Source organism: Anolis carolinensis, chromosome 2 (assembly GCF_035594765.1).
Source record: "Anolis carolinensis isolate JA03-04 chromosome 2, rAnoCar3.1.pri, whole genome shotgun sequence".
NCBI lineage: Eukaryota > Metazoa > Chordata > Lepidosauria > Squamata > Dactyloidae > Anolis > Anolis carolinensis.
In genome coordinates, this window is record NC_085842.1 from 183,211,968 (window position 1) to 183,239,750 (window position 27,783).

The 27,783-nt window shown below is 42.5% G+C and overlaps 1 protein-coding gene across 2 annotated transcripts in view; it reads left to right on the forward strand.

The window, feature by feature from the left end:
• The first annotated feature begins 6,373 nt into the window (after window positions 1–6,373).
• The window catches only part of abcd1 (ATP binding cassette subfamily D member 1), a 31,480-nt gene continuing 10,070 nt past the window's right edge, over window positions 6,374–27,783 (forward strand). Inside the window, exons 1-9 of one of the 2 annotated variants that reach the window (XM_062971259.1) lie at window positions 6,387–7,521; window positions 14,970–15,150; window positions 18,388–18,530; window positions 21,043–21,211; window positions 23,194–23,288; window positions 24,490–24,635; window positions 25,899–26,044; window positions 26,262–26,346; window positions 26,758–26,883. In XM_062971259.1, the coding sequence (XP_062827329.1) occupies window positions 6,586–7,521; window positions 14,970–15,150; window positions 18,388–18,530; window positions 21,043–21,211; window positions 23,194–23,288; window positions 24,490–24,635; window positions 25,899–26,044; window positions 26,262–26,346; window positions 26,758–26,883 (2,027 nt within the window). In that variant the 5' untranslated portion in view covers window positions 6,387–6,585. The other variant, XM_062971260.1, reaches the window with a different exon arrangement.

The following is a 27,783-nucleotide window of genomic DNA, read 5'->3' on the forward strand; positions in this document are numbered from 1 at the left end:
GACTGGTTGGATCTTCTTGCAGTCCAAGGCACTCTCAGAATTTTCCTCCAGCACCACAGTTCAAAAGTGTCTTAACTTCCTTCACTCAGCCTTCCTTATGGTCCAGCTCTCGTATCCATAGGTTACTACTGGGAATACAATTGCTTTAACTATGCGGATCTTCATTGCCAGTGTGATGTCTCTACTCTTCACTATTTTATTGAGGTTGGTCATTGCTCTCCTCCCAAGAAGTAAACATCTTCTGATTTCCTGGCTGCAGTCTGCGTCTGCAGTAATCTTTGCGCCTAGAAATACAAAGTCTGTCACTGCCTCCACATTTTCTCCCTCTATTTGCCAGTTATCAATCAGTCTGGTTGCCATCATCTTGGTTTCTTGATGTTTTACTGCAACCCACCTTTGGCACTTTCTTCTTTCACCTTGGTGATAAGGCTCCTCAGCTCCTCCCCGCTTCCAGCCATCAAAGTGGTATCATCTGCATATCTAAGGTTGTTAATGTTTCTTCCAGCAATTTTAACTCCAGCCGTGGCTTCATCAAGTCCCGCACCTTGCATGATGTGTTCTGCATGCAAATTGAATAGGTAGGGTGAGAGTATACAGCCCTGCCGTACTCCTTTCCCAATCTTTAACCAGTCTGATATTCCCTGATCTGTTCTGACTGTTGCTACTTGGTCGTTATGCAGATTCCTCAAGAGACAGACAAGGTGACTTGGTGTCCCCATACCACCAATTTTGCGTTTTGATATTAGGAACTGAAACCACTCCTTTTTGTTAAAACCCTCCTTGCCAGAGCTTGTAATGATGGATGTGCCAGATCAATCCAAACCAACAAAGCAATGGAGGTTAGACAGCATTCTTGCAAATTCCTAAGCATATTGACTAGCTGGGACAGGTACTTACTTAGGCGATCCCTCGTAGCTCGAGGAGGATTGTCTTCCATCTCTGGTGTTTTGGGGGTGGGTTCTTAGGTGGCTGAAGAGATCTATTCTTGATTTGCATGTTCTCCCACAGTGAGGACATCGGTTTCCAGGTGGAAGGCGGTCCCGGTCAGGGTTGGCTTGACGGGCCTTCCTCTTGTTGTCGACCGCGTTTTAGGGGATCGGGCCCTTAAGGAGAGACCCGATCCGCTCCTGAGAGAACGGACCTTGGCGAAGCCAAAAGGAGAATTACGAGCCGCAATACAACCTGAAGCCGAAATGAAGAAGGTCCGCCAAAGTTGAAGGAAAATCCGCCAAGGAGTCTTTATTGAGCAATTCAGCTGAAGAGGACTCTAGTAGCGATCATTCGGTCTACTAGGGTACCATACAATCAAAATAAAGCCATACTTATACAAAATTTCAGTCTGACAACCCTTTGAATTTCCCGCCCTGCTTCCCCGCCCATCTGATCGTTGATAGGCTAGAAGGTTGAACGAGGCGGGCTTTCGTTTCCCGCCTTGCTCCGTTGGCCCAATAGGAAGCTGCCTTTTGTCTCTACTCGGGCCAATCAGGAAAGAGAAGGCGGGAGTTATCGAAACAATGAGGTGACGGGGACAGGAACCAGAGGATTAAATCCTGCTAGACCGATTTCTAAAGGGTGCTTAATTTATTAATGGCAGCAATCAAGGGTGTCCGGGTTTCTGTCACGTATACAGATTTTAGATATGCCTTGGGGTGTCAGAGATGGAAGCAAAGATGGGTGGTGATGAGCCATATTGACAGGCTCTGCAGGGCGCCTTCCTGAGGTGTCCTGGTTTTTCCTTTGGGTGAGATATGACAATGTTTGCCTTGGGGCGAATCACCTTTAGGTCAGCAAACTCCGAATTCGGCGACTCAAGCCCTATATTGTCCATGCAATTTGAATTTGATTGGGTTTAGCGGTGGCAGATTATCCTTTTGTTTTTGGGAAAGGAAGCCTGGGTCATAGGAAATGGGATAAGTTCTGGGGTTCAGGTTGAGTTCAAAATATTTCCTATTTGATTTCATGATTTGACAATTATATGAAATAAAATGAAAAATAAAATAAAGTTGGAATATAAACCATGCTGGGAAAAATACATGTTTTCCGGGGATCCCAAAGAGTACAAATACATATAGGCAGATAGATAGATTTCATGGAAATAAGGGAGAATCCATAAAAGTGAGTTACATTGCATAAAGGGGAATCATGAATGATATAAACAATTGAAAATATTTGATAAGAACGAAGTTCATAACATCTGGAGAACCCAGCATGGAAATTCATAAAAGTGGAGTTTTAGCAGCATGATTTTACAATTCATGAAGTTGTTATCTCTTGCCTCAGGCTAAAAGGTCAAACACCTTTTGTGCAGAGAGTCACAGTAAACTCCAGTAAAAAGTCTCAATCACCTTCTACTATAAATATATGGAATATAGAACATAAAGTCTTGATTTTTGAACTATCTTTTACAAAGTCCTGGGGGGGGGGGGTGGTCACCTCAATCACACTCTTGGCATGTTTCTTCCTTGAGCCCTCCAATCCATGCCTCTTCGAACTCCTCAGCACTGCTGGTCGCAGCTGACCTCCAATTAGAGCGCTCAAGGGCCAGTTGTCAGTGTCTATGCCACAGTTTTTAAGGTTGGCTTTAAGCCCATCTTTAAATCTCTTTTCCTGCCCACCAACATTACATTTCCCGTTCTTGAGTTCGGAGTAGAGTAGCTGCTTTGGGAGACGGTGATCGAGCATTCGGACAACGTGGCCAGTCCAGCGGAGTTGATGGCATAGGAGCATCTCTTCAATGCTGGTGGTCTTTGCTTCCTCAAGCACGCTGACATTTGTCCGCCTGTCTTCCCAAGAGATTTGCAGGATTTTTCTGAGGCAACGCTGATGGAAATGCTCCAGGAGTTGAGTGTGACATCTGTAGACCGGCCACGTTTCACAGGCGTAGAGCAGGGACGGGTAGCCTCATTACACTAGAGCAGGGGTCCCCAAACTAAGGCCCAGGGGCCGGATGCGGCCCTCCAAGGTCATTTACCTGGCCCCCGCCCTCAGTTTTATAATATAATATTTTATATCATTTTAAATAATATAATATATTGTGTATACATATAATATTGATAAAAATAGTATAATGTTATACAATATAATACTAATAATAATACCATATAATAATATTAATTATATGTTATATATTACATATAATATTACAGTATAGTGGTATAGTTCAATATCTATATATATAAAAGAGTGATGGCATCAGGGCAGTGGACAAAACAACAAAACTACAGGCCCCCCAACCTCGAAATTTGACAACACAACCCATCATCCACGCCTCTAGGTTGATACAACAAAAAGAAAAGAAAAATAAAGTCCTAATTAGAGGGAGAGCAATAATTGTTTTTATCCAATTGCTGCCAGTTTAGAGGGCTAATCTCTGCCCACTTGGTTGCCTAGCAACCAAGGGACAGCCAGGTTTCAGTTAGGGGACAGGCAGATTTAGGCCTCACTTAGGCCTCTTCCACAGATGATCTAATTTGCACTGGATTATATGGCAGTGTAGACTCAAGGCCCTTCCACACAGCTATATAACCCATTTATAATCTTATATTATCTGCTTTGAACTGGATTATCTTGACTCCACACTGCCATATAATCCACTTCAGTGTGCATTTTATACAACTGTGAAGAAGGGGCCTCATATAATCCAGTTCTAAGCAGATAATATAAGATGATCAATATACAGTAGAGTCTCACTTATCCAACGTAAACAGGCCGGCAGGATAAGTGAATATATTGGATAATAAGAAGGGATTCAGGAAAAGCTGATTAAACATCAAATTAGGTAATCGTTATACAAATTAAGCACCAAAACATCATATTATACAACAAATTTGACAGAAAAGGTAGTTCCATGCGCAGTAATGCTATGTAGTAATTACAGTAGAGTCTCACTTATCCAACACTCGCTTATCCAACGTTCTGGATTATCCAACGTATTTTTGTAGTCAATGTTTTCAATATATCGTGATATTTTGGTGCTAAATTCATAAATACAGTAATTACTACATAGCATTACTGCGTATTGAACTACTTTTTCTGCCAAATTTGTTGTCTAACATGATGTTTTGGTGTTTCATTTGTAAAATCATAACCTAATTTGATATTTAATAGGCTTTTCCTTAACGCCTCCTTATTATCCAACATATTTGGTTATCCAACATTTTGCCAGCCCACTTATGTTGGATAAGTGAGACTCTACTGTACTGTATTTACAAATTTACCAGTAAAATATCACAATGAATTTGAAACACTGACTACAAAAACATTGATTATGAAAAGGCAGACTGTGTTGGATAATCCAGAACATTGTATAAGCGAATGTTGGATAAGTGAGATTCTACTTTGATATGAAATTATTTCTAGGATAGAATAATGCAGAACAATATAATCTCTAAAACCAGGACAGTAATAAAGAAATAAAGAAAGTAAATAAAGCAAGGAAATTGGAAATTCCACAAAGGAAACAATCAGGGCCAGCTAACACCTCCCAAGAAAGGATTCTTCCAGAAAGGAAGCTGAGAAGGCAGTGAAGCACTATGTATTACCAAAGTCATTATTATTACTATATTACTATCCTTACTATTATTATTATTATTATTATTATTATTATTATTATTATTATTATTGTGTTGCGGTCAACCGTGAAAATGAATACAATCTGGCTCCAAGTATTCAAAAACACTAAAATCAGAATATATAAAAATTAATGTGGTATAATAAAACAGAACAATACAATCTCTAAAATCAGAACACTAAATAAAGAACAACACTCTGAAAATAGGGGAATTCCACACAGAAAACAATCAGGGCCAGCTAACACCTCCCAACAAAGGATTCCCATCATCAAAGTCTGGCCAATCCTCTGTTTTCTCAGGGCCACAGACAGTAGAAGCATATAAAATATCGCAAACAACACCACTCTGAAAACAAGGTAATTCCAGACAGGAAACAATCAGGGCCAGCTAACACCTCCCAACAAAAAAATCACTCAGGGAGGAAACAGCCAGGCTTTAAATCTGCAAGGCCATTACATCCTAATCATTTTTCCTAATTGCAGCATTCATACTTGCCTCCAACACACAAAAAAAACCCAAAACAATCAGAAATATTGTATATTCACAACCTTTAGGAAATAATGTCCCCTGATGGCACAGCATGTTAAAGCGCTGAGCTGCTGAACTTCTGGACCGAAAGGCCGCAGGTTTGAATTGGGGGAACTGACAGAGCCCCCACTGTTAGCCCCAGCTTCTGCCAACCCAGAAGTTCAAAAACATGTAAATGTGAGTGCATCAATAGGTACTGCTCCGGTGGGAAGGTAACGCCGCTCCATGCAGTCATCCCACATGACCTTGGAGGAGTCTACAGACAACGATGGCTCTTCGGCTTAGAAATGGAGATGAGCACCAACCCCCAGAATCAGACACGACTGGACTTAACGTCAGGGGAAAACGTTTACCCTTTACCTTAACTACCACCAATTCCTCAATACTTTATTTCCCATACCACCATTCTTCGCCACAGCAACGCGTGGCCGGGCACAGCTAGTAGTAATATATAATGCTAATATTGTGCTATGCTAATAATATATTGTATGTACATACAGCTGCTCTGAGTCCCCTTCGGGGTGAGAAGGGCGGGATATAAATGTAGTAAATAAATGTAGTAAATGAATAAATAAATAATTTTAGACTTAGGCTCACCCAAAGTCTGAAATGACTTGAAGGCACACAACAACAACAACAACAATTCTAATTAACTTGACTATCTCATTGGCCAGAAGTAGGGCCACACTTCCCATTGAAATCCTGATAGGGTTATGTTGGTTACAACTGTTTTCATTTTTAAATATTGTATTATTTCATTGTTATTGCTGTTTTGCACTACAAATAAGACATGTGCAGTGTGCATAGGAATTTGTTCGTTTTTTTTTCCAAATGATAATTCGGCCCCTCCACAGTCTGAAGGGTTCTTTAAAAGTTTAAGGACCCCTGCACTAGAGCATGAATCCACTTTAAATCCAGTTTCTGACTCCTGCAGAATTCTGGGGTTTGTAGTTTGGTGAAGCCCAGGACCTGTCTAGCTGAGCTGTTTAAAGCCCCCTCCTAAAGTGGATTTAAAGTGGATCCAAGCGCTAGTGTGATGAGGTCCTATGTCTCATTTAATCCCACGGGATTTAACTTCAGGGTTGGTCTTAAAAAATGATCCCACGCTTGAGCACAGAGAAAATGCCTTTCTCTGTAAAACCTTGGTTTGTGCAGAGGTCCCTGCGGTGCTCCATCTAGTGGCCGCCTGGAGGAACGACCAGGCCTCTGTGTTGTTTTTTTCCCTCTTCCTGCTACGTCTTCTCTAGGCGTGGCCTCAGGGTTTTTCTATGATCTAGAGGAGGGTGGCCCTTTCCCTGTCCCCTCCCAGAGTGTCAGTTGGAGGGTGGGTCATTATGGGATGAGAGCGGAGCCTGGCTGAGAAGCCAGTGTTGCCACAGCCAGGCAGAGAGCACTAGGCTGAGCTGGAGGAGGAGGCAGAGGAAGAGGTGGAGGAGGAGGGAAAGGGGTCAGCAGCAAGGGGCCTTGAGCCCACCTTGGTGGCACCATGCCCCTAGCCACTGCTAAGGTGGCATCGCGGCTGACCCAAGGGGTGACGGCAAAGAGAGCTGCAGTGGCGCTGCTGGTGGCTGCATACGGTGCCAAGAAGTTGTATCCCATCCTCAGGAGACAGTGGGCCACCTCTGAGCTCCGGGCAAGCTCAAACAGCAGCCCCAGTGCCAATGGATCACCAACTAAGTGGGAGACGCCAAGTGAGGCAGCTGCGGCATCACCACCCGGGGTCAATAGAGTCTTCTTCCTGCGCCTCCTGCGCCTCCTGCGGCTTCTGTTTCCAGGGCCACTGTGCCGGCAAACAGGGCTCCTAGCCTTGCACTCTGCCGCCCTTGCCAGCCGCACCTTCCTCTCGGTCTATGTGGCCCAGCTGGACGGGCGCCTGGCCCGCTGCATTGTCCGCAAGAACCCACAGGACTTTGCCTGGCAACTTTTGCAATGGCTGCTCATTGCCCTCCCAGCCACCTTCGTCAATAGTGCCATCCGGTACCTGGAGGGGCAGCTGAGCCTGGCCTTCCGAGGGCGCTTGGTGGACCATGCCTACCAGCTGTACTTCCAAGGCCAAACCTACTACCGGGTCAGCAACATGGACGGGCGCCTGCGCAACCCAGACCAATCTCTCACCGAAGATCTGGTGGCCTTTGCCAACTCGGTGGCCCATCTCTACTCCAACGTGACCAAGCCAGTCCTTGACCTCATCGTGACGTCCTACACCTTGGTCAGTTCGGCCAGATCCAAGGGGGCCGACACTGTCTGGCCCTCGGTTATCGCCGGGCTGGTGGTGGGCATCACGGCCAAGGTGCTGCGCGCCTGTTCACCAAAGTTTGGGCAACTGGTGGCCGAGGAGGCCCGCCGGAAAGGAGAGCTGCGTTACATGCATTCCCGGGTGGTCGCCAACTCTGAAGAGATTGCCTTCTATGGGGGGCACAAGGTAAAGTTGTGGAGAACTTGGCGAGAAAAGCCAAGTTGCCCTGATAGTTGACAGGCTAATGGTAGAAGGAAACCTTAAGAGGGAATTGAACTATGGAAAATTTCAGAAAAGGTGGTTGGGTGTTTTTATTTTTTCCTAAAATTCCCATTTCCCCTTTTCTATAGAAGTGAGCTGTGAAATGAAGGCAGTCAACTTCTTAAATTCCTGCCCAGGCTGAAAGGAAATTGGCTCTGCAAAAGAGACAATATGCAGCCCCGTTGTTTACTTCTCTTCTTTTGTATGCTTTTTCATTGACTTTGACCCAGGCAAGGCTGAGGCCCTGACCTGATTTTATCTCCTTCGGGAAGTGTCTCCTCATGCTTCGGGATTGGTAGCTTTCCGTTTTCCTCTAGAAACCCTGCTTGGTTTCTGTTGCTCCCCGCTTGATTCCTGCTTGAGCAGTCAAAACAGCCCCGGGGCCTTCCATGTTTGGCATCAAGGTGGCACTTAAAATAGTTTTGCATTCCCAGAGAGCAGAGTAGATTGAAGAGTAGCAACTGTGAGTGCACCAGGATGACTACGTTCTTTCTGTCATTGTTTCTGAAGGACAACAGAATAAGGTTTTGTTATATCAGAGTGTCTTCCTATTCACAGTCAGATATATTTTTTGCTTTCCCTCCCTCCATTGCAAATACAGCTGCATCGGGGCACTTTCAAGGCCGGAGGCTCTCCTACCTCAGGCAAGTTGCCAGAATAATAAGCAATTTTAGGTCACGCACAAGAAGTACATAATACTTCCCTCCCGCCCCTTCTCACTTCCTTTCTCTCCCACTCTCTCTCTAATGGTTATTAGTCTTTTGTTCTCTGCTTCTTCTTAGAAGCAAGATGTGTAGGGAAAATGAAGAAACACTCATACCCAGATCCTTTGTACAAAAAGGCTTGTGTGCAACAGTTGTTCTTCGAAAAAAGGCTAGACAATGCATCCCATGACCAGCTATTACTCATCAGAATATTTGTTGTACAGCAACAGGTTGCATGGTGTTGTTAACCCTGACATTCACAGCCCACTCAAATGCTCAAAAGCCTTCTAGGCAGGATTTTGGTGCATTCACGATACCCTCCCTTACCTAAGGGGCCCCTTCCACACAGCTGTATAAAATCCACATTGAACTGGATTATATGGCAGTGTGAATTCAGATAACCCAGTTCAAAGCCGACATTGTGGATTATCTGTCTTGATGGTCTGGGTTATATGGCCGTGTGGAAGGGTCCTGAGTTTGTCTCTGACTTAAGATGATTCCCCATACTGGCTACGCACGGCAAAGAGGGACCAGGGCAGGAAGGAAATCCCTAGGCAATAAAAACACAGAGCTCCTAAATCTTGTTCTCATTTGAAAGTCACACACATAATAGAATATCCCCCCCTTCCATTCACATGCTTCAAACACCTTAAACACCCTAAACCAGGGGTGTCAAATTCATTTTCATCGAGGGCAACATCAGCCTTATGATTGCAATGCATTAAATCCATGGATGGAGAATCCATACAGAGGGACAACTATGATTTTTTGTTTACCTAGCAGTCGGTGCTCTTTATTTTTTACTCAGTTTGGATCCCCAGATGTTAATCAAACAACAACTCCCATCATTTTTTATTATCTGCCATGCAGACTGGGGATAATGGGTCTGCAACCCAATAAATAGCAATTGTCAATCTTGGGTTGAGAAAGGCCAAAAGATCAGATATCATATCCACAAGCCTTGTGTCTCAATTCAAACCCCACTATCTTGACTAAAGAGAACATATTGCTGCCTTCCAGATGTTCCTGTATCACAACCCCCATTACCACTAATCATGATGTCTAATTATGGGGAATACATGAGTTGTAGTCCAGCATCTGGAGGGCCACATAAAATGACAAGGCTGTCTGGATTTGCCCTGCAGGCCTTGAGATTGACATATGTGCTGTAGGCTATACGCTGTTGATTCTCTCTCAGTAAATGCATTCATTGGGAAGTGCTGATCCATGGGAAGTCTTACTCAGTGGCTTGACTATCCTATCTGAGGGCCCTTCCACACAGCCCTATATCCCAAAATATCAAGGCAGAAAATCCCACATCTGAGTGTGGATTTAGATAATCCAGTTCAAAGAAGATATTGTGGGATTTTCTGCCTTGGTGTTCTGAGATATAGAGCTGTATAGAAGGGCCCTGAGTGATTCTGAAAGCTGTAATCCAAACACTAGCTTTCCTATGCTCTTAGGCTGACTGAGACTGGATCTACACTACTAAATAATCCAGACTGCTTAAACAGATAATCCACACTATCTGCCTTGAACTGGATTATATAAATCCACACTGTCATATAATCCAGTTCAAAGCAGATAATCTGGGTTTATATGACAGTGTAGATGGGGCCTGACATAGCACACTTTCAGTCCCAAGTTTGACCTTAACACAGGGTTGTACAGTCAAAAGTCCTGTGTAGACTAATTTATTGGCATTTTTGCAGTCAGGTTTAACATAATCTATCAGGCCAATAGCCAACGAGGCTAGTTCCTATGGAGTTTTAGAGACAGATATAAGTTCAAATGCAAGGAGGAGAGAACAGTATAAGAGAGTGACACCACAGCCTGAACTTCCAGTATTAAATTAAAATCCGGCATAGGTCATGACTGTCTATGGATGCAAACAGGAATATTGCTTCAGCATAGTTCATGTACAATAGTGATTCTCAACCTGCGGGTTCCCAGGTGTTTTGGACTACAATTCCCAGAAATCCCAGCCAGTTTACCAGCTGTTAAGATTTCTGGGAGTTGAAGGCCAAAACATCTGGGGATCCCGTAGGTTGAAAACGACTGCTGTACAATAAAAGCCTCAATGATAATACTGGCCAGCATTCATTTGCTGATTCCAAAAGGCACCACTTTCCCCCTATCAACTCCAGTTTTTGAGATACAGAACATATGCCATTTACCAGTCGTCATCTACCAGTCTTCATCTGCTCACCCATAGAAAACCATGATAACAATATCGTAAGAAATTAGAGTTGATGCAGTGTATCTAATGCAATTTTCTGAATCAGCACCTCAAATAACCTCAGGAACAGGCCTACAAACCAAGACACCAATGTATATTTGTTGAGTTGTGTAATCGGTGCAAAGCCAGTGAGGGATGCCTTTAGAACTGAGGTGTCAGTTTGTTTGTTGAAAGTTTGTGTAAATTCAAGTGATATGCCCCTTGGCAGACTTTCCCTCTCTTTCATTTAAAAACAGACACATAAGAAGCTTGAGAACATGGCTTTTTAGCTTGATGATTAAAGCCAGTAAACCAAGTTCCTGTTGTTGAGGCTCTGGGGAGGCCTAGATTCATTTCCCCTAACCTGGCATACTCTAGATGTACTAGAATACAACTTCCAATTTCCCCAATTATTTTTGAAGAGGTGGGACCTGTTCTCTACCTCATCTGCACAGTTGTCGATTGAAAAAGGCTGAAGTAGAGTCTTTTAGGCTTCCATTCTAGGCAAAAATCTGTGTGAGCAAGCCTACTGAACATAATTAGGACTTACTTTTCAGTTGATCCGTATTAGGTTATGCTATAAGGCTAATATTCTAAATATCATCATATTTCATGGAGAGTAGGTTCCATTGAACTTACTACCAAGTCAACAGACACAGGCTTGTGCTGTTAGAACAAGTAAAGGGCAAACTCCATCATTTGCTTAGTCCATCATTTTCCCTTGGGAAATAGTTTCATATCCTTCCCTATACCACTTAAAATTATCTAGTTCAATCATAAAGTCACAGTGTTGGAAGAAAGCACAAGGGCCACCCAGTTCAACCCCCTTCTATGCAGAAATATACCATCAAAGCACTCCTGACATGTAGCCATCCAGCATCTGCTTCAAATGAAGGAACCCCTGCTATGCTCCAAAGCAGCATATTCCACTGTCAAACAGCTCTTACCATCAGAAAATTTCTTCCTAACGTTTAGGTGGAATCTCTTTTCCTGTAGTTTGTATCCATTGCTCTGTGTCCTCGTTTCTGAAGCAGCAGAAAACAAGCAAGCTGCATCTTCAATATGATATCCTTTGAATATTTAAACATGGGTATCATGCCACCTCTTAACTCTCTCTTCTCCATGCTAAATATACCCAGCCCCTTCAGCCATTTCACATAGGGCATGGTGTGCAGAACTTCAACTATTTTGGTCACCCTCTTCTATACATTTTCCAGCTTATCAATCTCTTTTTTAAATTGTGACATTCCCAACCAGACTCGGTATTCCAGGTGAGGTGCAACCAAAGCAGAATAGAGTAATATTATTACATCCCTCGATCTAGACACTGTATTCCTGTTGATGCAGACTAAAATCACATTAATTTTTTAGCTGCCACATCATTCTGTTAACTTAAAATCTACTAAGACCTCTAGATCCTTGTCATATGCAGTGTTATCTGTCTACATGTACTACTTTCCATTTATTTGCAAAGAAATTATTTTTGTTTGTTTTGACCCAGCTTTAATTAGTTATAAAGTCATTTTGAATTCTAATCCAGTCCTCTGGAGTATTAGCTTCGCCTCTCAATTTGATGTCATCTGCACATTTGATAAGCATGTCCTCTGTTGCATCATCCAACTTAGGTAGAAAGATGTTGAATGGCACTGAGAAGATCCCTGTGGCACCCCACCAATCACTTCTCTCCAGGATGAGGAGGAGCCATACAACCATATAACCCAGAATATCAAGGCAGGAAATCTCACATATCTAAGTCCTCACTGCTATATATTCCAGTTCAAAGCAGAAAATGTGGGATTTCCTGCCTTGATATTCTGGGTTATTATGGCTGTGGAAGGGCCCCTAACAGTAGGATTGTCTAGCTCACATTTTATTAACTTGTGTATAAGAACATCATGGAGGAACTTGTGAAAGATCTTACTGGTAGATCTACCAAACTTAGTAAGTGAAGGGAATGCTTTAGATACACTAACCCCACCGCATTCCCTTCATCTACTAAGTTTGCAACTATAAAAAAGAGATAGGTCTGACATGACATGTTGAAACCCTTATTGACTTTTAGTGATCATGACATTCCTTTCTAAGTGCTTACAGACTGTGTTTGTAACAATTTACTCTAGAATCTTTCCTGAAATTGATGCAAGGCTGACTGCCAATTGAGTCTTTTTTCCCCCTTTGGCATTTGCATTCTTCCAGTCTTTTGTTCTCCAGAAATTTGCCTTTCCTGTTTTGTCTATTTCTCTAAAATAGGTCCTTATTACTACATTCCATTCATGAGACTCATCCCACCAGCTTTTGATGATGCTTATTATACTATATTTGCATGGCTGTGTCAAAAGTTCAAGTTTAACTTGTTTATTTCTCATGTTCTGTGCATTAGTGTAGAAACTTCTAGAACCATGGGCCATTCCTCCTCGTTGTTTATTTAAGATCTTTTTACTTCCTAGTGTTGAGTTCTGGAACTGTTTGCCCTATTGTCTCCATAGCAGTTGGGCTATTAAGTTAGGCATGTTGCCAGATTACTTATAACTTGATAACTAGTAAACAGAGAGCTATGTCTTCTTTTTAACCAGCCTCTGCCTTTATGTATTTATCAGTAGTTTGCTTAAAGTGGTGGCTGAAGCATTTGTTGTTGTTAAGATAAACAATTTAATATGATTGTGCTGTTGGCAACCTTTCTCTGTTGTATTTGCATTGTATTCATCTCAGAATTCTGTATGTTCAGTTAGAGAACTGCTCTGGCTCATTCATATGTCCCAGTCAACTTTTATACTGCCTCAAGACATCCTTCGCTATGCAATCCTTCGCACAGCCCATTGTGTTTCTTGTAGCAAAGAACAACAAATGGCTAATTAAAGTTGCCACCTATCTTTGGCTTTTTTTTTTTTACAAGGATAGGTCTTTCTGTCATGTCTTTAAGAACAGGCCAAAGTTCACAAACTGAGCAGGTGCTACTCTTCCTAACATGACAACTAAGGCCCCTTCCGCACTGCTAGTTAACCCAGGTTATCAAAGCAAAAAATCCACATTATCTGATTTGAACTGAATTATTTTAGGACCCTCCTACACAGCCATGTAACCCAAAATATCAAGGCAGATAATCCACAATATTTGCTTTGAACTGGATTATCTGAGTCCACACTGCCATGTAATCCAGTTCATTGTGGATATTATACAGCTGTGTGGAAGGGGCCTAAATCTACACTGCCATATAACCCAGTCAAAAGCAGATAATGTGGATTTTATACAGCTGTGTAGAAGGGGCCTAAATCTACACTGCCATATAATCCAGTCAAAAGCAGATAATGTGGATTTTATACAGCTGTGTAGAAGGGGCCATAGTGATAATGAAAGCATCACCGAGGGCCCTTCCACACAGCTATATAACTTAGAATATCAAGGCAGAAAATCCCACAATATCTGCTTTGACTGGGTTTTCTGAGTCCACACTGCCATACATTCCAGTTCAAAGCAGAAAGGTAAAGGTTTTCCCCTGACATTAAGTCTAGTTGTGCCCGACTCTGGGGATTGGTGCTCATCTCCATTTCAAAGCCGAAGAGCCAGCGTTGTCCATAGACACCTCCAAGGTCACATGGCCGGAATGACTGTATGGAGCGCCATTACCTTTCCGCCAGAGCAGTATCTATTGATCTACTCACATTTGCATGTTTTTGAACTGCTAGGTCGGCAGAAGCTGGGGCTAACAGCAGGACCTCACCACATTCCCTGGATTTGAGCCTCCGACCTTTTGGTCAGCAAGTTCAGTAGCTCAGCGGTTTAACCAGCTCCACTACTGGGGGCTCCGCTCAAAGCAAAAAATGTGGGATTTTATTCTGCTGTGTGGAAGGGACCTTAGATCTTTATGTTGACCAGTCCATTGCTAACGGCACTAGAGCAGGGATGTGTAAAGATGACTACTGTAAAACTATTGGACCTTCTTATGATATGCATACAGATAGTGACACAAAAATGTTGATATCTGAGGGCACTTCCACACAGCCATATAGCCCAGAATATCAAGGCAGATAATCTACAATATCTGCTTTGAATGGGATTTCTGAGTTCACACTGCCATATAATCCAGTTCAATGTGGATTTTATACAGCTGTGTGGAAGGGGCCTGAGTATCAGGCCTCTATTTCCCACCTTGCATGGTTCCTTTCTGGATTACCAGTTAGCCCACAAGCACAAAAGCATTCTTTAAACTGGGGTGGAAAATGTTAAGCCAACTTCAGACATTGTTAGACCAATTTCAGTTTATGGCGGCTCTATGAATGAAAGACAATGAAGTCATCAGTACTGCTCAGGTCTTACAGACTGAGGGTTGTGGCATTCTTGACTGAGATGATGATGATGATGATGATGATGATGATTAGAGCCACTGTATGTTCCCTGAATGTCATCTGTTGCAACGCTTTATCTGAATGTCTCTTTGGACTGCTCCCTTCTAGGTGGAATTGTCACTCCTAAGGCACTGCTATCGTGAGCTGGCCTCCCAGATCAATGTATTGCTCCTGGAGAGACTCTGGTATGTCATGCTGGAGCAGTTCCTCATGAAGTATGTGTGGAGTGCTGCCGGGTTGGTCATGGTGGCTGTACCAATTATCACTGCCACTGGCTACTCTGAGACTGGTGAGTACATGCAGTAATGCAATCAGCACGGATCAAGAGGGGAACTTTCCTTAAGTTCAACCACACAGCCATATAACCCAGAATATCAAGGCAGAAACTCCCACATCTTTGAACTGGGTTATCTGAGGGCCCTTCCACACAGTCATATAAACTAGAATATCAAGGCAGAAAATCCCACAATATCTGCACTTGAACTGCGTTATCTGAGTCCACACTGCAATATATCCCAGTTCAAAGCAGATAATTTGGGATTTTATTCAGCTGTGTGGAAAAGACCTGAGTCCACGCTGCCATATGTTCCCATTCAAAACTGTGTAGAAGGGCCCCCTGAGAGCAGGAATGCAGTGAATAGTTTTGTATCATCTTTAAGACTTCCAGGATTTATTTGTTAGAAACTTTGATGGGTTGCAGTCTCTTAGTAAAGATCATTAAAGTTTCTCTTGAAATTCTCACCATTCCAGCTGTAATGCCAAGGAATATATTGAATGCATATAGAGAGTCCTAACTTGCCAGGTGAGTAGAGGAAAAGCGTCTAGCGCAGTGGTTCTCAACCTATGGGTCCCCAGGTGTTTTAGCTACAACTTCCAGATATCCCAGCCAGTTTACCAGCTGTTAAGATTTCTGGGAGTTGGAAGGCCAAAACATCTTGGGGACAGATAGAGATCACTGGTCTAGAGCAGGGGTCCCCAAACTTTTTAAACAGGGGGCCAGTTCACAATCCTTCGGACAGTTGGAGAGCCGGACTATGCTTGGCCACCGAGCAATAATAATAATAATAATAATAATAATAATAATAATAATAATAATGGGTTGTAAGAGAAGAAGAGACCTCTTGGGTCATTTAGCCCAACCCCCTTCTGCCCTTGTGCCGTGGGGGCCGGATAAATCGCTTCGATGGGCCGTATCCGGCCCCCGGGCCTTAGTTTGGAGACCCCTGGTCTAGAGAATGGCTGAGGCAAACCAGCAGGTGTAGGAAAGGATCAGCACGCATGTTACTTGTCTATCCAAGTGCAGAAGCTGTTCTTGTTACACAGTAGAGATGAGTATTCCCAAATATCTCCTTCTGTGCACAGTCGTTCATTAATTCTCCTTGATGTTGGTTCCTGGACTATGTATGTATACACACAGGACTGAGAGCTTGTGTCCTTCAGTACAAGCTTTGCCTTTGGAAAGAGATTTGAGCTAGAAAGAAAGAAAGAGAAGTTGTAGATCTGCAAGGGGCAGAAAATGTGTGGCATTCCAGATAGCGTTGAACTGTGTCTCCTATAATTCCTATCATAGTCAATTGTGAGGGATGATGGACATTGGAACTCAAAAGCATCTGGAAGATGCCACACCTTCCTCTTTTTTGACTTCTCAGACCACAGTGTTATACCAGTGCAAATAGTGGGTTTGGGAGGATCCTCTGTGAAGGGTGTCCTGTAAGGTGTGTGCAAGGAAATTATATACGTACATATATGATAGATGGTTTATGATACGTAATGGCAACTCTCTCAATTAATCATAATTCATTAGCTGACCAGTCAGCCTATGTGTCCCACACATTTAAACACCTGCATGAGTTACTGTAAGATTATCATCAGGATAATATGTAGTTTGTTGAAATCTTAAATCATTTCGTAGCTCCTAATTGATACTAATAATCTATTATTAAATAACAAGTATATGTGGGAAACAGTGTAGTTCGACATTGACATGTTGGTGTGCAAACCACCCTCCATATGTGGCTCAGACTCACAGGGCTTTTTTTACACTACACAGATATTTATTTATTTATTTATTTCAATCATTTATACCCCGCCCTTCTCACCCGAGGGGACTCAGTTATAGCAGTATGATTCCATTTCAACTGCCATGGCAACGTTCTGTGGAATCCTGGAATTTATACTTTTGGGAAGGGCATTTAGAATCCTCAGCCAGAGCTCTGGTAAATCTGGCCAAACTTCCATAGAATGCAGCCATGGTAATCAAACTGAAATCATAAGGCTATGGTAGTGTAGTATGCACGGGCTTCTAATGAAATTTCCAGAAGATGGAGAAATTGCATTTTTGATGCACAGTTCCCATTCATCATTCTGGCTAGGGCATTTTCGAAACTGTAGCCTGATGTAACATTTCCAAATTCTGGAATTGACCCAGGAAGAGCAAAATTAGCTGATCACCAAATTCCTTCTCTTGAGTTTTAAAACAGGTGTCCATAGATCTTTCTTGAGCCAGTGCCAGGCTTTCTGAATAGCTCTACCCTTTAAGTCTAGATAGGCTTGCTAGTCCTGGTGTGCTGGACTACTATCATTCCCAACCTATGTAGCCAATGGAGATCACTATGGAAAGAACTCAAGCTGGGAAGGACCTTTTTGGTGCGCAGTGATTTGCTTAGTAATTTTGAGTTTCTAAGCTTTCTCTGCCCTCATTTGCTTTATTTATTTTCATAAAGCCTGAAAAGGGCCTTTGTTAGTTTTAATCTCTGCAGCATGTTCAGATAAAGTAAAGAAAGGTCATGGGAAATCATGATAACCCACAGGGACCTCTTGCTTGTTCCTAGCCATGGTATCTGATATTAATGGGATAGTCAGGTTAAAAACAGGAAAGGGTTCCTATATCTTTAATAGTTATGTGCCTTCACGTCATTTTTTAACTTATTTTAGCCCTGAAACAGACCTATCGTGAGTTTTTCATGGCTGAAGTTGTTTAGAGGGGGTTTGGCCTTGCCTTCCTTTGAGGCTGAGAGAGTGTGACTTGCCCAAGGTCACCCAGCGGGTTTCATGATTCGATTCGAACCTTGATCCCTCAGTTTAGGCCCCTCTACACTGCCATATAAAATCCAGATTATCTGCTTTGAACTAAATTATATGGCAGTGTAAACTCATATAATCTAGTTCAAAGCAAATAATGTGGATTATCGGATTTGATAATCCGGATTATATGGCAGGGTAGAAAGGGCCTTAGTCCAACACTCAAGACTCTGTGGCTAACAGCAGGAACTCACCCTGCTCCCCAGATTTGAACCACCGACCTTTCAGTCAGCAAGTTCAGCAGCTCAGCAGTTTAACCCACTGTGCCACCCGTGGCTCCTATATTGAGGCATTAGAACAGAGGAACTGCATACAAAAGGATGAGATTTCCAGGCAGTGTTGAAATCAGAAGTACATTAAGGATGTAGAAAGCTATGCTGCCTAAGAGTGTTTGTTGATATCTTCATGCATCTCCTTCAATCTCACAAATTTGGTTCCATGCCAGACTCGGAGGCAGTGAAGCAAGCGGCTTTGGAAATGGAGGAGCAAGAGCTAGTGAGCTTGAGGACCGAAGCCTTCACCACCGCCCGAAGTCTGCTGACTGCAGCAGCAGATGCAACAGAGAGGGTCATTTCATCTTACAAAGAGGTACAGTTTGCAACTAGGCTAGCCTTCCCCCAATTTGACACCCTCCAGATATACTGGATAGCTCTCATTCATTCTGGCCAACAATGCCAATGGTTCTGGTGGATGACTGTGAAGGGAGTTGCAGTCCAGCTCAGCACTTGAGTTGCTTGACATGGCAGGCGATGAGGATTTCTGATTCTTAGAAGAAAGGAATGATGCTGGATCTACGCTGCCATATAATTCAGATTATCAAAGCAGATAATCCAGATTATCTGATGTGAACTGGATTATGAGTCTACACTGCCATATAATCTTGATTTTATTTAGCAGTATAGATGGGGCCTGAGAGACAGCCCTAAGAAATGTTTTTAAGTGGCATTGAGGCAGCAATCAGCAAGACCTGGTTTACTCAAGGCAGATCAAGGTTCAGTCCTGATCACTCTAGGTGCAAAGCATCCACACATTAGCTGCCTCACAGCACTCTGTCTTCTGATTCTTTATCTGGTAGTATTTTCCCTCACCCACTGATGTGATCTTTGACCTAAGACTGCTGTCTGCTGATTCACAGTGTTTATGTTGATGTACAACAGTCGAAATACTTTGAAGGGAGCATACCCAAATATACCATCATGTATGCATGTTTACATTGCTTAAATAATATCCTGAAGGCATCAGATTCCATTTGACCTTAGAAGCTAACCAGGGTCAAACCTAGTTATTATTTGAATAGTAAACCACCAACAAATACCAGACATTTTAGACTATATGTCAGAGGAAGGAACTGGCAAAACCACCTCTGAGGGCCCTTCCACACAGCCCTATATTCCAGAATATCAAGGCAATCCCACATTATCTGAGTGTGGACTCAGATAACCCAGTTCAACGCAGATATTGTGGGATTTTCTACCTTGATATTCCAGGATATAGAGCTATGTGGAAGGGCCCCGAGTATTCCTTTCCTAAGAAAACCCAATGAAATTAATTGGTTCAAAATAAGTCAACAGGCAAATTGAAGGCATATACACACACATACAAGCTTGCTCAGGAGCCAGTCACATTTCAATTCAATGGGATTTGCATGTGAGCAAATAGGCCAAGGAATAGGCGAGAATGTTGGTTACAATAAATAGTTTTTCCAAACTCTCAAAGGGACTAACATGCTCACTCTTTCTCTAAAGGAGGATCCACATTGCTGTTGTTAACCCTTATTTTGATTTGAATGGAATATGCTTAGCTATTTTCTCAAAGAAAGTTAGAAATCATACTTTCACAAATGAACTTTCTTGATGGTTGATTCCCACCCTTCCATTAAGTTACTGTTTGTGGACTTAGGCAGTTGGAAGGAAGGTCAGCAAGACAAAACTGAAACATTTTATGTTTAGAATTCCTTAGATTATTAGGACACTGGGAGAACAGTGTGAATTCCTGTTCGGCTTTGGAAACTCACTGGGTGACTTTGGATACTATTTCAGTCTCAGAAGAAGGCAAGGACAAACTCTGTGAACCAATACTGCCAAGAAAAGCCTGTGATAGGGTCACCTTAGTGTTTCCTTAAAGTCGCCATAAGCCAGTAACCACCTGAAAATACACAAGACGACTAATAATTTTCTCCACATATACTATGACATCTGTGTATCATAGCCATGTGCAATCTGTTGCTGCCTATAGAAGCTTTCAGTTTATGCTCTGGATATACTGAATTGCAACTCCCAACTTTCTCATCCAATATGGCTACTGGCTGGAAATAATGAAAGTACAGTATGCATGGAGGGCCATGTATGGTTCCTGGTGAGAACCTCTGCTTTTGGAATTTTCTGCCTTTGAAGTTTCCTTTGGGAAGTTATTAAAGCCTCATTTTGAGTGATGAATCAGTCGTGAAGCATTAAAGGGACTTCAAGTTTACTCTTAGACATCTCCAGCATAAAGGCTGAGGTGATCGGAAAGACAGAGTTGAGAAACTACTACCAGTTAGAGCTGACAGTATTGGGCAAGCTGAATGTATGGTCTTACCTGGCATAAGGCAGTTTATCAAATCTATATATTAATCTATGGATCTGTAGCAGGAATGGGCAACTTCAAAGGTATGCTAGGATCACATCAGGCCTCACTCTACCTTCTGGGCACCACAACCATTTCTTGTTACCCCACTATTATCATTTTGTGGTCTTTACAGCAGTTGGCAATGATAACTAAAATCCAGTTGAACAATGAAACACTTAAAATAACAACTCATCACAGTGACCAATAGCCACAGTCATAGCAATTCTGAACTTTTGAGTCCTGAATGTAAATTTAATTATACCTTCTCAGTGTCTCTTGCAGGCACAAACCTGCATGTTTGCAGACAAGTTTCCAGTAGCATAAGGATTAACAAAATGTTAGAATGTATTTCGGATGTCTCAACCTAGTTGTCAAGTTCTGAGCTAAGTATTTCATCTCAAAAATATCCCCACTCTGAGGCAAAGACTAGAAAAGGCAACCTCTGGCTTTCCTTTCAGCAGTAAGATTCTATGTTTCTTCCTTCCTCTGTTAGGTGACTGAATTGGCTGGCTATACTGCCCGGGTATATGAGATGTTCCAAGTGTTTGAAGATGTGCAACATTGCAACTTCCGGCGTCCTGGAGAGTTTGAGAAGGGGCAGCCTGGTACAGGGACAACAAGGCAGCATGGCGTACGGGTGGAAGGACCTCTCCAGATAAGAGGTAAGCCACTCTAGCCGTTTTGTGGATTTGGCTAAAGAAGTGTGATTTTCCTCTTACTGCTGGCTTAATAACTGCTAGATGAGCTCTGCATGTGGGTTCTCACAGTAGTTGACTCTTTGTAGCATCTGACACCATCATGGGATCAAATCAAGGCTGCAAACATTTGCACGCCTACCTGGAAAGAAAACCAGTGAGACTTTCTTCCAAACCAATGTTTATAGGATCTAGTTATAGAAATCCAGAGGTAGCTGAATGTTACCAAGAAGCATCTTCCTAACTTTGAACTAGCCTTTCTTTTTTCAATTCCTAGCCTACATTGCCTGAGACTCTTGACTGGTCAGGCCTCAAGTCCTTGATATTCTACTTAGTTTTCAGTGCCATGAGCAACTTATGTTGAGTTTGTGTCAATTCAGGCTGCAGGTGGTGTCTTTGCAGAAACTGACTCAACTCAAAACCATGGGTTTGGTTAACTGTTGACCACCCCTTTCTTTGAACAATAGCTAAGGATATTGATTTTCAGTGCTTTGTTTTATTCATTTGTTTGTTTCTTCCAAAAGTCTCAGTACATGAATGGCTGAAAAGAAAACTAGCATGTCACAAAGAAGACTAGCTAGGATGTGTCCCCCAGTGGTGGTTCTGGCACCTCAATGGGAACCAGGTCTCAGACTAGAAAATTGGGGATGTCTTCTAGCCAAAGTCCCTGATCTGTTTGATTTTCTGTCTTTTCTCCTTCCTTTGCAATGTAGTGTATGATTGCAGATGAGAAGAGACAAGCTGTATCCATTGTTGTAACCCATAATAACATATGTTATCTAAGTATCAAATCTTTGTAGGCAACATATCTTATTATGGGTTATGACAGTTGATACAGTTGATTAACTACCATAAGATAAGGGCAAACTAAACCACAAAAAGAACCTCAAACCAGTTTTGATAATAAGAATGGTCACAATTATCCATATCTAGCTAAGCATCAGATGGTTTTGTGGCAGAAAGTTCCTTTCGGTCTTTTAGTTTCTGCTGCTTTGTGTCCACTCTTATTCTTCTTTCCAATGTTGTATCTCTTTCCTTTCTCTCTCTCTCACTCTATGTCTCTCCAGCCTCATGCCTGCTTCTTCTTTTACTATCCCAAAGCAACCTTTTCTCCTTTCATTTCTTCCTTCACATTCTACACTCCTTTCATAGTCCATTCACCCAGCAGTCTATCCTATTATGGAAGTCGGCAGTATGTATGCTCCTTGTTGTCTGTCACCAGTTGCTTCCCTGGCTTCTAGACAATGCAGTTCTAATCCAGAATCTGTGCTTGTGGTTGGTTGGTTGGCTGGTTGTGTGTATGGTGTGTGTGGGTGACAGAGAGAGAATTAGATTTATATCCTATCTTTCCACAAAGAAAAAAGGAGGATGGCCAATAATGCAAGAATTGATAAAGTTCATCAAGGCCAACACTCTCTATTGTATGTCTGTAGATTTAAAATATCATTTTTAAAAATCCTCTAGGTCAGAATTGTCAAACTGGTGTCCAGATGTTTCAGACACCAACTCCCAGAAGCCCTAGTCAGCTTGTCCAATGGCCATGATTTCTGGGAGCTGAAGTCCAAACCACCTGGGGAGGCCATACATTTGATGCGACTGTGAGTCTAAGATAATAGGACAGCCAAAATCTTTCCTTACTCCTTGGTAAATATAATGAAATTTGGGCCTTCTCTTATATTTGGAACACATGCTCAGCCAAATCATGTCCCACCTTAGTACCTGTGTGTTAGGGTCAGTTTGGACAACATACCAAACCACAATTCACCTTCTTTGATTGTGGTTTAACATGTCTGAGTTGACAGTGGGTGTGCCTCTGTATGTGTGTTTGTATGTACATATTTCCATACAAGGAACGGAGCATTGGAGCACTGACTTTCATTGTAGATTTGATGCCCGGTCTTTTCGTCCCTACCCCCCATCCTATGCACCTTGCCCTTTTTTGCTGACAGGACGTGTGGTTGATGTGGATAATGGCATTATCTGCGAGAACATCCCCATCATCACACCTACAGGAGATGTGGTGGTCGCGAGCCTCAATATCCGAGTAAGTAGTCAAGACATTATCAGGTGGGGTGGGTGGGTGTCAGAAAGACCTTGACTGGAATAGTCACACTTAGACTCTCCCCATGTAGTGCAGAGGCACATGGTACATAAAAATCAAGTCCTCTAACCTGAATGTATGCATCTGTGACTTCAAAAATGTGAGTCACCAGTTCAGGTTACTCCTGCTGGATAAGGTGGCCTACTTCTGACAGAGTTGTACCTTTAACAAGGAGCAAATGATAATACAGTTCATTGCTGGACCCATGGGACCAGCATCCATGGTTTCTTTTATTCATGCTCCAAAAATATGTCCTCTCTGGGCAATTTCTATGTCCTACAGTATGAGTCTATGATAGTCTTAGTCCAGAAGTCCTTCATTTCAATAGGGTTCACTATTATCTTAAGTTTTGCCCATCCATGCAGAATCTAGAAATATATCCCCCCCCCCCCAATTCAGGGTTGTATTGTACCAATAGCCACACTATGACTAATTTCTGCTGATCACATTGCTGTGGAAGATTAAATCTATTTCTTCCTCCTCATCCCTTTCCTGCTTCCTATTCCATTGACAAACTTGTACATATTACACATGTTGTATTTTGTATTATTGCTTTATACATCCTGAGACAAGGTGTTGGTGCTAGAGAAAAAAGTTGGTTTTCTTACAGGGTATTCAGCTCTGATGTGTGCTTGTTCAGTCACTGCAGTAGAACAGAGGCAAGCAGGAAGAGTAGTGGTGTTGGGATCACTGGCTTATTATTATTATTATTATTATTATTATTATTATTATTATTAGTATTATTAGTATTATTATTATTTGCTAGAATTCAGAGTACAAAGGATGTGTAGCAGCAGAGCTGGGAACTTTGGGTTCATACTAACTTTGACCCTTCCAAGGTTAGATAGCAGGGGTAAAGGTGTTTGTGGGGTTGTGATAAGACTGTGATTGCAACATTCCAGCCATTATCTTTTTGTGAGTATGTAGAAAAGTCTGGGAAAAGGAGTGCAAGATTGGATGTGGAAGAGAGAGAGTGAGCTGACGTGGGACAGAGATTGCTATTAAGGCCCCAAATGGCATGTGGCCTCAGTTGGTATATTGCCTAGAGGGGCTGACAGGTTATGGAGATAGAAAGGGAGGGCACTGACTGTAAAAGCAAAGGGAAAGCCAGTCCTTCCTAACTTTCTCTGCTACCTCTTTGCAGGTGGAGGAAGGCATGCATCTGTTGATCACAGGCCCAAATGGCTGTGGGAAGAGCTCACTGTTCCGAATTCTGGGTGGACTCTGGCCGACGTATGATGGCATCCTCTATAAACCTCCACCCCATCGGCTGTTCTACATTCCACAGAGGTATCACAAGGCAGAATTCAGATGATCTTCAAGGATGGGGAAGGAACGTGGCATAATCAGAGCTTGTTTATCTTTATTAACGACTTAGACACAGGGTTAGAAGACACGATCATCAAGTTTGCAGACGACACCAAACTGGGAGGGATAGCCAACACTCCAGAAGAAAGGAGCAGAATTCAAAACGATCTTGACAGACTAGAGAGATGGGCCGAAACTAACAAAATGAAATTCAACAGGGACAAATGCAAGATACTTCACTTTGGCAGAAAAAATGGAATGCAAAGATACAGAATGGGGGAAACCTGGCTAGACAGCAGTACATGTGAAAAAGATCTTGGAGTCCTTGTGGACAACAAGTTAAACATGAGCCAGCAATGTGATGCGGCTGCTAAGAAAGCCAACGGGATTCTGGCCTGCATAAATAGGGGTATAGTGTCTAGATCCAGGGAAGTCATGCTCCCCCTCTATTCTGCCTTGGTCAGACCACACCTGGAATACTGCATCCAATTCTGGGCACCACAGTTGAAGGGAGATGTTGACAAGCTGGAAAACGTCCAGAGGAGGGCAACTAAAATGATCAAAGGTCTGGAGAACAAGCCCTATGAGGAGAGGCTTAAAGAACTGGGCATGTTTAGCCTGCAGAAGAGAAGGCTGAGAGGAGAAATGATAGCCATGTACAAATATGTGAGGTCAAGTCATAGGGATGAGGGAACAAGCTTGTTTTCTGATGCCCTGCAGACTAGGACACAGAACAATGGCTTCAAACTACAAGAAAGGAGATTCCACCTGAACATTAGGAAGAACTTCCTCACAGTGAGGGCTGTTCGGCAGTGGAACTCTCTTCCCCGGACTGTGGTGGAGGCTCCTTCTTTGGAGGCTTTTAAACAGAGGCTGGATGACCATCTGTCGGGGGTGCTTTGAATGCGATTTCCTGCTTCATGGCAGGGGGTTGGACTGGATGGCCCATGAGGTTTCTTCCAACTTTACTATTCTATGATTCTATGATTCTTGTAATTGTAAAGTTTTGCAATTAAGTTCCCAGAATCCTGCATCTAGATGGAAATCCTGGTTGGAGGATTCTAGGAATTATAATCCAGAAAGTTTCTTTTGCATTTGTATCACAACTCAGTGCCAATTTCATTCCAATGACCTACTTTAGAGGACTGTGGGGAACACAACTGAGGGAAGTTATGTGGGGAAATGCTTTGGAGCCTCTCATGTGAAGGCTAAACATGATATGCCTATTTGTCCTTCCAATTCTAGGCCATACATGTCTGTGGGAACCCTGCGGGATCAGGTGATCTACCCAGACACAGCAGCAGACATGGCATGCAAAAGAATGACAGATGCCAATCTGGAGCAGATTCTGGACATTGTCAACCTCAACTACATTGTGCAGCGTGAGGGAGGTGGGTGCCAGGGATGGTGTGGGCAAAAATAGGGCAGTGCTGGTGTTGAGTTCATGGAGAATAGCTGGAAACAGAAATTGTGTAATGTTGCTTCCCAGTTGTCCCTTTGCTCAAATGAAGAAGGAAATGACAGCACAAAAAGGTGGTGTGGGAAGGTACAAGACACGGTCCCAATTATGTAACCATTGAAATACCATGTCTTTCCATTTGTGGCCAGGCTGGGAAGCAGTCAGCGACTGGAAGGACGTGCTTTCCGGTGGCGAGAAGCAGCGAATGGGGATGGCACGAATGTTCTACCACAGGTTAGTGGAATGACGAATAAGGAATACAGCAATCATCTTCCATCTAATACATTTGCACCTCCTCCTCCTAGCTTAGCTATAAATTGTGTGAGGAGTGTGATCATAAATATGTCCAGAGCAAAGGCTGAGTGACACATCAGGGAAAACAAAGAAAGATGCAGATGAGAAATGTAAGATCACAGACAAAAGGTAGAAGAGGAGATGCAAACGGTCATGAGTGAGAAACAGGAGGAGGTGAAGAAATGTAATGAAGGAAAGGGGAAGATAGAAGAAGTGCAGACGGGGTCAACACTGAGAAATGATGTGTGAAATCGCAATGAAGGAGTGGGGAAGATAATGTGCTCTGTGTAGTATATACCAAGTGAACAGCCACTTTAGATCTCTAATTTTAGCCTTTGATTATTTCTCAAGGCCACAATATGCTCTCCTGGATGAATGCACCAGTGCAGTCAGCATTGATGTAGAAGGCAAGATCTTCCAGGCAGCAAAGGATGCTGGGATAGCCCTACTCTCCATCACCCATCGACCTTCATTATGGTATGTCTCCCCATAGATTCGAAGCCAGCATTCTATGCTTCTTTTGGTCTTCCTTACCCAATTCACTGACCTTTGCTCTGTGTTATTTAAAACGAAATACCGGTATATGTCTATTAAACAAGTATCCCAGAATAACATGGGGACTCAAAGAGTTACTGATCAAGTGTCCCATTCACCAAATGTTATTTTGCACTTTATTGTCGATTTCAACCGTGAAATACCTTCCCCATTCCGGCACATTCTGTACTGGGTTTTATGAATTAGTCTCCTGTTTTAATATTGTATGCTTCATGTTGATTTTATCGATTGTTTTACTGATAATTGAGGTTTTATTGGTATAATTGTTTTATTGTTGTATCATTGATATTTGATTGTTTTATCGGGCTAGGCCCCATGTAAGCCACCCCGAGTCCCTTCGGGGAGATGGGGCGGGGTATAAAAATTAAGTTATTATTATTATTATTATTATTATTATTATTATTATTATTATTATTATTATTAAATCTCAGTAACTTTGCAACATCAGACTCCCTCAGGCTTCTACCCTTTAGATATGCTCGAGGACTTTTTCTCCTACAACAGTATTCTTCTAAAGGCTCTGAGCAGAAATCAAAGATGTAGCAGTGTTAATCTGGACTATCAGTATGCAAAGGGATCTTTTAGCATCTTAGATACTAACAGAGAGAATGAAGTTTAGGTAGCATAAGATTTTGTAAACTAAGTCTGAAGAAAGTAGACTTACAGTCTATGAATGCTTTCTCTGTCAACATTGTTCTCTCAAGTTAGTTTCAAGGTGGTGCAAAATCCCTTTCCACAACCCCTTCTGGAATCACCCAGCCACACTTCAGAGCTTATGTTACTGTTTATGTACTTACTATGTACCATGTACTATGTAGTTAC